At 42.6% G+C, this 10,804-nt stretch overlaps 1 protein-coding gene and 1 long non-coding RNA gene across 2 annotated transcripts; one reads left to right on the top strand and one right to left on the bottom strand.

The window, feature by feature from the left end:
* Nucleotides 1-247: 247 nt before the first annotated feature.
* LOC108305457 lies at nt 248-9,012 on the top strand. Its single transcript, XR_001825745.2, has 3 exons — nt 248-304; nt 7,937-8,045; nt 8,739-9,012. It is a non-coding gene; the product is annotated as an uncharacterized LOC108305457 (long non-coding RNA).
* A 142-nt stretch (nt 9,013-9,154) lies between these two features.
* On the bottom strand, nt 9,155-10,446 carry LOC108305456 (plasminogen activator inhibitor 1 RNA-binding protein-like). Its single transcript, XM_037739121.1, is given in 2 exon segments — nt 9,155-10,210; nt 10,212-10,446. Coding segments are annotated over 2 exon segments (1,179 nt in total). The 5' UTR covers nt 10,424-10,446; the 3' UTR covers nt 9,155-9,243.
* Nucleotides 10,447-10,804: the final 358 nt, after the last annotated feature.

Here is a 10,804-nt window from a genome sequence, read left to right as displayed (position 1 = left end):
AACGTGCGGCACAGCGCCATCTGCTGGCAGGCCTGGCCCGGTCGCCTCACCAGCCCGCCGCCGGGGATGGCTCTGAGATCCACACGTGTTGGTGCCTCCACCTTCGGCCCCCAGGGCTTCACGCTGCTGGGGAGTTCTGACTGTACTAAAGAAAGAAAGAGAGAAGGAGATTGTGCCGGAGAGAAAACACAGTGCTGGAGAAACCGTTTCCAAAGGCTTATTTCACATGTAAACGGAGGAAGATTAATATCTCTGGAACAGTCCCCAAACGTCTTGCCAAGGGCACAGGTTTTCAGCTTTAAAGGTGAAGTCGAGTTTATTTGCATGTAAAGCAAATAGTTGTTTCTCCTCTTTTCTTTCTCTCTGTTAAACATCATACCCTAACCATACCCTCCTTACACTCCGGGCTCTGTCTCTGTGTGCTTCTTTATGGAGGGGAGGTCGAGTTAATGGCAGCTGTCTGGGTGTCCAGGTTAATTCATTTCCTGGCGGCCTGCGGTGGTGGTGAGGGGATTCAGAAGTGCTTTTGGAGACACTAAGGCTCTGTTTGCCCATCCATTCCAGGAATCAGTGGAGGGACAGCCTCTCTCAAAGGCAGAATCTGAGGATTGTGGAAATGCAATCAACACACTTATACATGCGTCCACACTGCTTTGAATGGGATCCCAGACTCCAGGGAACTCATCTCCGATAAATTGCAAAAGACCCAAACTAAATGGACCAAAGAAGCAGTCATTATGCTTAAGGGAGGAACCTCACTGGAACACAGAATAAAGCGTTATCTGCAATTATTTTTTAAGGCTGTGCTGGAAATCTCGGTATTTTCATCCCACGTCTAACTACGCTGACTGCAACACTGCCTTCCAGCATCCTCTCCTCTCTGTCTTGCTCTGTCTTCCCACTCCTACTCAGTCTCGTAACAAACAGGTTGGGGTGGGTGCTGTCCATCTCCATATGACTTAGGGAGAAAGCGGGAGGCTGGATCCATTCCTGGTTTCCACCTAAGGATGGTTTGTTTAGGCCAGTCTTGTGGGGATTCTCTGATTCTGGGTGCCTCGTGGCTCACAACAGGGATTAATTGCATTTGTCTTTGTTTATGGAAGGGACAAGAGATCTCTTTCTTCACTAGGCTTTTTCTTAGGGCACTCAGCACAGCACTGCCTGCCACTGAGACTGTTCAGGGGACAGAGCTCCCTAGACCAGCAAAGAGGTCTGGCTCTCGGGACAGCCATGGGAGGGGCCTATGCCATCAGGAAAAGGTGTTGTTTTCTCCAAGGCTGCCTCTCAGCCTAAAGGGACTTTTCTAAAACAGCGGCCCTCTAATGCCATGAGCTGTCCTTTTGCAGACTAGCAATCAGCTGCTGAGTGCTTTCAGGGGATTGCTCCTCTCTCTCTCCTCTCTCTCTTTCCCCTTCATACACTTTTAGAAGCAAATACAGTCAGAATCATGAATTATAGAATTTGAGGCCTAGGGTTGCCAGATAAATTACAGAACACCCAGTTACATTTGAATTTCAGAAAACGAAGGAGTAGTGGTTTGATTTTAGTATAAGTACGTCCCAGATATTACATGAAGCATACTTATACTAAAAGGTATGAATTGTTTATATGATATTCAAATGTAAAGGGATGCCTCTGTGTTCTTTTTGTTTTGGTTTTGGTTCCCTCCCTTCCGTCTCCCTTCCTTCTTTCCTTCTTTCCTTCCTTTTTTTTTCCTTCTCAACCTGGCAATTTATTAGAGACCCTCTTGTACAAATCTTTAGTCAGGAAACCAAAATTGATAGAGGCAAAGTAATTTGCCCAGTTACACAGCTGGTTGGAGGCAGAACTAAGGTCAGAAATCAGGTCTAAAAATTTAGTTTAGGTTCTCTTGATTAACCACACTGTCTTTGCCTCCTCCAGGATAGCCAGTTGGGAGCTAAGATACCACATAAGCTCACGTCATAAAACCAGTTCTTCATATAATCAGAGTGATTCACACGTGCTTCAAAGAACCATAAAGTAAAATACCACTCATCTGGAAATGCCACTAGTTTATAATTTGTGAGATTTCCTGGCAAAGTGAATCTTTACCTAGAGACCCTTTTCTCACTGCAGAGTCCCACAGCTTCCTTTTCTATGACCATTGATCATGACTGTTTTTAAGGACTGTTCTACCAAGTGATTTCACACTCTTAAACACACATTTAGATACAAGCAAAGAGTGTGCCAATTAGCCTTCTCTTCCCATTAAAGCAAAAGTTCTAAAGCCATTTCATCTTATCTGGATGAAAAGATTAATCTTAAAATATTCTAATATGTATCATTTCAAAGACTAACATTAGTTACCTATCTTGAGACTGTCCAAGATTGGTGGCAAAACTGTTATTCCGTATTGTGGCCGATCTCAGGGCAAAAATGTGTATTTGTATTTTGGCTACGCTGTAACAAAGTGTCCTTGTTCATGTCTCTTATGATGACTGAGCCTCACTTTCATTATTTTTAAAAGGAGGGGTTAGTTCCTTGTTAATTCCTGAAATCCGTTTTCATTCTAAAACACTAGGTTTCTAAAAATCAGACATTCACTCTGTCAACCTCATCTATGTTTTAAGTTCCAACTGGAATTCAGCAGCAAGAATTGCATCTAAGTCTTTTGTAAGTATCCACCGTGCCCAGGATGGTGCCACACGCTGCCTGTGAGCCCCACAGCAATCTGGTCATCAATTCCAAATTATAAAACCTCACACCGAGGAAGGAAAGAAAAGGTGTTAATGAAACTAGCTGTAATGCAAAGAAAGGTCAGCTTCAGCTGCAAGCACTGAAATGAAACCGTATAATTGCAAGTAGCAAAAAGGGCTCCAGGTGAGACGAGGCCTGTGTTTACACCGTGCCCTTCCTTTCTGCCAGTCTTATAGTCTGAGCAGCTCTTTCTGGACCAGCGAAACAAGAAGTAATATTCTGAAGATTTGAACCTTCTAGAATTCGCTCCAAGTGCCCCAGCCTAACAACATATCTCCATGAGCATTTGACAGGCTCATTATTACTGGCGAGGGAAGGCTGCAGTCACGGGCAACAGAAAGAAGGAATGTTCTGGCAAAAGATAGCAAAATCTTCTTTTGCCTGGGAACTCTCTATTTTCCACTTGGACTCTGGATTTTTACAATGAATGTAAAAGAGCAGTAAATGAGGCCAGGTAGAGATAGAAAAGTGAGGTGTCCCTCTTTTCCTTTCTTTTTCTTCCTCTTTTGACTTTTTTTTAAGCTTAAAATAGTTCCTGCAGAGAAACCATTCAAGGAGGAGACTCAACCCAGAGCCAAGATGCTGGAGAAGCACAGGCTGCCTTTGTTGGTGGCCTCAAGCCAGGAGAAGCTTTTGTGCCTCTTGGGTGTGGTGCCCACCAAGGAGACCAGACACACCTGTTCACAGTAATGACAGGACTGTGCCTCCCAAAGACTAATGAATGAATTCTTTCAAAATATAAAATCCTCATGTACTCTGTCTATTTCATGAATGGAACCAGTTTAAGAACTTTGCTCTGAAATGCTATGCAAATTGTTTTCATTGAAATATTTTCCTGTGGCTCTACTCCATCTTTGAGACATACCTGGGGGCTTCTCTCTCGAGTACATGCTACAGTTTTGCAACTCCTTTTCTAGGATGGAGATGTACTCTCAGGACTCTATTGGCCAAATCTAGACATAACTAAAATCCCAGGCCCAGCATGCTGAGGAGGGTGTTGACTATTCAATGACTGAAGAATTAAGATCTATCTTGAGGAAAAGGTAGTGACTTCGCAGCTTGATCAGGCAAACACTTAGGGCTGTGTCCATTTCTTACAGGTTAGAAAATTCCCACATTTGTTGCTAATAGCTGATACTTATGAGGGCTTACTATGTGCAAACTATCTCTTGTCCAGTCCCCATTGACAAGTACTGTAATCGGCATTTTATGGATGAGTGAAATAAGGCTTAGAGAGGTTTAGAAACTTGAGTAACATCACATTGCTGTTAGCTAGTAGAGGCAGAACTAGAAACTAAGTCTCGTTGACTCTGTAATAGTCAACCTTCTCAATGGCTTTTGACAATCATAGGTAACTTTTCAAGGCTGTGGTCAGCTATGATTGAATCACTGCATTCCAGCCTGGATGACGGATCAAGACCTCATCTCAAAAAAGTAATAATAATCATGATAACAATAACAATAGGTAAGTGTAATTGAGCACCTACTAACTGCCAGGCACTATCGTGAGCACTTTAATGCATATTATTGCAATAAACCTTCACAATGACCTTGTGAGACAAGTACTACTATTAAGCCCATTTTATGGATGAGGAATGTGAAGGACAGAGATTAAACAAAGAGCTGGTGACTTTAGTTACTCACCCATATTGGCCCTCTGGGTCAATGGAGGCTGTTGGCCTCTCGTCATCCAATAAAGTCTCATGCAAAATGCAAAAGAAAAATGAATTAGAAAACAACAAACATACGACAAAACCTACCTCTTCTCTTCCCACATCCCAACTGGACAGCTACGTGTACCTTCTTTAGTCGTTTTTAAATTTCCCAACAGAGTTTCTCTTCTATTCTTCTTCTTTGTATAAAAATAAGACTTGGGGTGGGAGGCAATGTATGCCTCTAAAGTACCCGTGTTTCTCTTATTCTTTGTGGCCATAGAAAATGAAGTCAGTTCTCTAACAATTGCACAATCTCTCTAACTCTTTTCTTCTCTCTTTCTGCCCTCTCTCTCTTTACAAACACACACACACACACACACACACACACACGCACACATACACTTTCCTCCTTTGATTTCAAAATTCTGAAATGCGGTTTCTATTAATAGAACTTTCTATTGATTCATTAGCTAAGTACCAGCACACCAGTTTAGAATAGAGATGCTCTGAGACCATCTATTGCTGTGAGGTTGGGGTCTGGGCTCCTAGCCCAGGCACTAACCCACAGGCTGGCCAGCCCAGTAGCTGCCTGATGAAAGCTTAACTCTAAGGAAGCCAGCAGGTTTATTTCTCTCAGTAAATCTATTCTGATTAATGTAAACACTGTATAATACTCCACCTGTAGGTGCTGTAATTAAGGTGCATGGGGACCACAATCAGCATAGTGACAGGCAGAGGGAAAATTATTGACCTCCCACGGATTTTTTAAGTCAGCACATTTAGTACTGTGAAAATCACCAAGTCATTAGCAGAGGGATATTTTTTAAAAAATTCAAATGAAAGAAGTCTGCTCATACTACATTTATTTATTTGATAGCCTCCTTGTCCCCTTTTTTAAGGACTTAGTTGAAAATTCTCCCCCACTCCATCAGAGCCTCCGCAGACTAAGGGGCACCAGTCTTGGTAGGTGGTAAAAGTTTTCCGTCCCAGATTGTAGGAGCAAATGGTTCCTCTACAGGAGACTGCCACCCAAGCCCAACGCGGAGGGTCCTAGCAGAAGGCCACCAAGAAAGCATCTTTCTCTCGTGTTTATAGAGCCAGGCTGACCATCAGTGTGCCTTACCGGGCTCCCATGTTGCCTAAGAGCTCACACCTTGGGGCCAAACTAAGCTCCATGGACACCTATGTGGGAGGGAGACTGATAGCTGTAGTTGGTGGCTCTGCTTTCTGTCTTCGGCATGGTAGGTGTCAGCATGCAGCCCTAGGAGGTAGACAGGCCCCTTGCCTCTCCCTGTCATCGGATAGTTTTTGTTTCAGCTCACAGCCTTCTTGCCAAAGTCAATACTCAAGCAGTCAAAACAGCCAGCTTGATATTTTTTGATTGAACAGGCTCCTTAATTTAACCAGGGACCTAAATTGTGGAGAAGTCTGAGATGTTAGCTGCTAAAATGGTTAGAGAAATGAACAGAATAACCTACCTTCAAGATACAATTCCAAAGACATCATCATTTAAACACATTTTGGGTTTCACAGATGTGTCAAAGAATGTGTATCTATGTAGCACTCTATCAATCTATCTATCTATCCGCAACTTAATCTTTAAAGTCAGTAAGATCAATTATACACAGATAGACATGCAGTTGCTTAACATAGCTACTCATCATCTGAAAAGAAATGAATCCTGTTTGAGAGATAAGCCAAACTGACATTTTCTACATTACAGACCATGGACTTTTCATTCATTCATTTTACAAATACTATTGAGAGTACAAGATCTGCATTGCTTGGAACTAGGAGATAAGAAATGCAAAAATGAATAAACTTAAGCTCCTGTTACAAAATGATTAGACACAGCATATGGAGAAGACCATATTGCTGATCAGGGGGCTCTCTGGGAAAAATCCACACACCCCATTCATTACTCTGAAGAATTCTGATCAACATTTAGTTTTTACAGAGGCAAGGCCCCTCTTTTAACAAATGACACCATTTTAATGGAAAGAAAGAGGCTGTGTCACATGATTGTGTGCTAATGGCACCCCCTAGACTGATGATATTGACCAACTGGCTTTTAGATCCTGCAACAACAGGAGATTCACCTGTTCCTGTGCTCTCTTTCCTCTATATGAGTCAGGCCACTTCTCTGACAACCAACGGACTATTCCTTTTACAAAAATTGCTGAAATGAGTGCTACCTTCCTGCCACATCTATTTGCTTCTACTTCCTGCTTTTTCATCTCTAAGTGATTTGCTTTTCTTTCACTTTCTTCTCTTAGCACACACAATCTTTTCTCTCTCTCTCTCTCTCTCTCTTTTGAGACAAGGTTTTGCTCTGTCACCTAGGCTGGAGTGCAGTGGCGTGATTACGGCTTACTGAAGCCTTGACCTTCCTAGGCTCAGATGATCCTCTCACTTCAGCTTCCCAAGTAGCTGAGACCACAGGTGCCTTCCACAGTGCTGGGCTAACTTTTGTATTTTTTGTAGGGATGGGAGTCTCATCAGGTTGTCCAGGCTTATTTCAAACTCCTGGGTTCAAACAATCCTCCTACCCTGTCCTCCCAAATTGCTGGGATTAGAGGGTTGAGCCACCTCACTTGGCCCACTATCACAATCTGTAGGTTCAGCCATTTCCCACTTCTCCTGGCCCCACTCTAAGTACCCCAGAGGAGTAACCTGGTTCACAGACATATTTTGGGTTTCCTGCACTCTCGAACTTCCTTCCTCCTCTGATGTTCGACTCTGTCCCAGATGTGAGGATTGCATGGTAATACAGTAAAATTCTATAAATGTGCTGGCTTCTGGGATGCGAGGGGCTTGGAGCTCCTGAGTTCTAAGCCCTAGCCCAAAGTTGGCCACGGCGCTCATTTTCAAAGGCAATCACAAGATGAATATCAAAGAATGTGCACAATGCACATTGGGAAACCTGTCAGAACATTGTTGGGAAAATAAAGTGAATCAATAGAATGTCAAGAGACTCAAATGGAAAAAATATTGAATATTCATTTTCTCAGTTTCACAGGGGTAGGGATTTACTAGGACCAAGGCAGCTGGTGGGATTTTCGGCTTTCCTTGGAATGGTTCAAATAATTTTTGTGCTGTGCATTGGATTAGTATTCAATTAACTCCTTTAAAATTATAATGTGCAACTTCAACAAACTTGTTAACGAGTCTACAGCACAATTAGAGCAGTTAATAGTCACCAGGTACAACAAATGAATCTTGTATTTCTATAAACAGAGAACATCTGAAACAAATTCAGCCATGGTGTTTCCTATTTGCATATCTCTTCTACTTTTAAAACCAGCGATTCCTGTAAACACCAGAGAAAAATTACAGAAGGGTCCTTTCCTCCTATATATTTATCAAATAAAATTTGATGTCAAAACCTTGTAGAGATTGTTTCTTTTTAATGTGGTCGGTCCCAATCCTGGAAATCTGATAGGCTAACACAACCAGCTCTTAGTGGAGAAACCTAATCGGCGCAGTTTGTTACTTGAGTTACAAACCCATCACTGTAGTTGCCAAAATGTTTTCAGCATAATCTCTCTTTTGCTCCCACATAGGCAGTTTCAATTTAAGAAAACACAAGATGATCCTGTGAACGCTGTATCAGACATCATTAATGGACTGAAAAAAGGATCACTTGATGGACATGTCTGGCACTTTGTTCAGGTACATTTCACACAGTCAGACACTCACCCTCATCCAGAGAAACAGAGCAAACAGAAACATCCATAGTAGGGCTGGAAATTCCAGGAGAGGACCTAAAAGCCATCTGTCCTCCTGTTGAATATAAAAAACGATTTGAAAAAGAATGCATCAGACTTACATTATGATGATAGGATCAAGAATGTAACCTTTTGGACATTTCTGAGTTTTCTTAAACTGGATAAATAAAATGCAAGGTAAGAGCTTTTAGCATTTAGTTTAATGCTAACCCATATCTCCTGGCTGAAGAATTTTGCATGTGAATTGGATTTATTCTAAAATAATGGTGAAAAATTGATTTTAAAACTGAAGGTTGTATTCTCAATCATTTTATTCCCAGCAGTACTATTTATAATTTTTCGTAATAGATTTTTACCACAGGATAAAACGATATCATATGTGATGCATCTTTATTTGTGCCTTGGAAAGTTTTCACTCCTTTTACAAATAAGCGAACTTACCCACACTCTTCTCCACGCACATCCACACAATTATGAAAGTATCATGTTCCGATTTAAATAGATTCACTACTTTTGATAGTTGTGGAAGAAATGCTACATCGCTTTTCGGCGAGGCCGTAAAACTTTCTCACCATTCTTAAATAACAGCCGAAATAATAAAATCTAAAAAAAGTACAATTTAATTTTTTTTTCTAAGAACTGTTTCTTCTCTGGCCTTAGAAGATTAGTTTTCAAAGTGATGGTAAAATCATTGATGTATGTCTTTTCAAGTCAAAAGAAAGAAAGAAAAAAAAGACTCCTAAATGCCAAACATTTGCTCTTTGGAGCATAGCAAGAAGAAAGGGAAAGGACCAGACGGCCACATCCTAAGAACAGAGTATTGTCCAGGTAGCTGTCGCCCAAAATGGGATCTCTTTCCAGGTCTTTCTGTTAAAGTTTTTCTTTCCTAAGTAAAAATTTTCTTTCACAAATCTTTCCAGTGGGTGTCTGCTACTTCCTCATGCCTTGCTATAAGAAAATTCATAAAAAGGAAGAAATGTAAAGCTAGAACAATTCTATATTCACCGTTTCTCTGACATTAAAAGGTATTCAAGAGAAGAATTTTTTTTTTTTAATTTCTTAGTCGTTTGGAATCCTTAAGCATGCAAAAGCTTTGAACAGAAGGGTTCACAAAGGAACCAGGGTTGTCTTATGGCATCCAGTTAAGCCAGAGCTGGGAATGCCTCTGGGTCATCCACATCAGGAGCAGAAGTGCTTGACTTGTCGGTCCTGCTGCCACGGTTTGGGCGCCCACCACGAACACGTCCACCTCGTCCTCCCCTGCCACCACGTCCTGGGCGGCCAAGGTCTCCAAAATTGATCTCTAGCTGTGACGTTATATCATTTGCTGGCTTCCGGAAATGATGGTCCATAACCGAATCTTCAGCATGAGCCTCTTCACTCTTTGATTTATGAAGAACAAATCCCTTCTTCCACTGCCCATCTGCACCTTCATTTGGTTTTCGGATATTAAATTCTACTTTTGCCCGGTCCTTATTTTGAATAGCCTTCCACTCATCCAAAGTCATCTCTTTTGGACCCTCCTCTTTTACCTCTTCAACTTCGTTCTCCTTATTTTCAGTGTCTGCCACTGGATGATGTTCTTCACCTTCAGGTGTTTCCTCAGTCACATTTGATTGATCCAAGTCAGTTAATTTGTCTTTGACAGTTCCCCAGTTGTGAGATCCGCTACCTCCACGTTTGTCCTCATGCTTCAGGCCACTGTAATGTGAAAAAGAAGATCTATCACTTCCACTATGCCTATCAAATTCACGTTTGCCACGAGAATCAAATCCATCTCCTCGGCCCATTCCACGTCCACGGCCCCCTCGACCTCTTCCAAGACCACCACGGCCTCGAATAGGTCGGTCAATAATCGGTCTATCCACTGAGAATTCGCCCCCTTCACCCTTTTCTTCAAGTGGCTTTTCAAATCTTCGTTCACGAGGTGGTCGCCTTTCCGGTCTTCTATCAGTTATTTTCCCTTCACCCTGAAGTTGTCGATCACGTCTTCCTCCAACGCGTCTTATTCCTTCTTTCTTAAGCGCCACGGGCGGCTGCGTCTCCTCTTTCTTGTCAACCACGCCAACGCTGGGGGGCAGGGGGTTCTTGCGGTTTTTCTGGGACTCTGCGCAGCTGCTTGCCTGCCGCGCTGGAGTTGGTCTGCGCCGCGGCCAGAGCTGCGCTCTTGGCCCCCGGGCCCCCAACGCCGCCCCCGCCGGCTTCTTTTTTCTTGCTCTCCGCTGCCTTCAACACCTCGAAGGGGTCCGATTCGTCGTCAAATAACTGGTCGAATCGGTTGGTGACCATGCAGCCAAAGCCTTCCTGTAAGTGCCCTGGCATGATGGTGGCTCGGCGGCGCGTTCCTCCACGGATGGCAGCGCTCGCGCGGAGCCAAGAGCGCCTGCTTCAGCTCTTCCCACAAGATGGCCGGGCCGAGAGTTTGTGTTTTTTTTTAAATTTAAAGAAACATCTGTCCAATATGGATGATTCTGAAGAACACCCCTTTTTGTCCAGAGCCACAGAAAGATAATTTAATTACACTAATCATTACACCCTCCCCAAATTAGACTACAAATGAATCGTGATTTCTCATGATTTTTTCACTTCATAAAATAATTTTAGAGTTTAGGAGGAAGAAAAGATGCATAAGAATAATCACGAATGCTAGGAAAAGAGGAAGAAAAGGGAGAATTTCTCCTACTGAGATACAGCAGTGCTGGG

This window comes from Cebus imitator, unplaced genomic scaffold (genome assembly GCF_001604975.1).
Source record: "Cebus imitator isolate Cc_AM_T3 unplaced genomic scaffold, Cebus_imitator-1.0 Scaffold63, whole genome shotgun sequence".
In the NCBI taxonomy this organism is placed as follows: domain Eukaryota; kingdom Metazoa; phylum Chordata; class Mammalia; order Primates; family Cebidae; genus Cebus; species Cebus imitator.
Note: the sequence above shows the minus strand (reverse complement) of the source record. Positions and strands in the feature narration are given on the sequence as shown.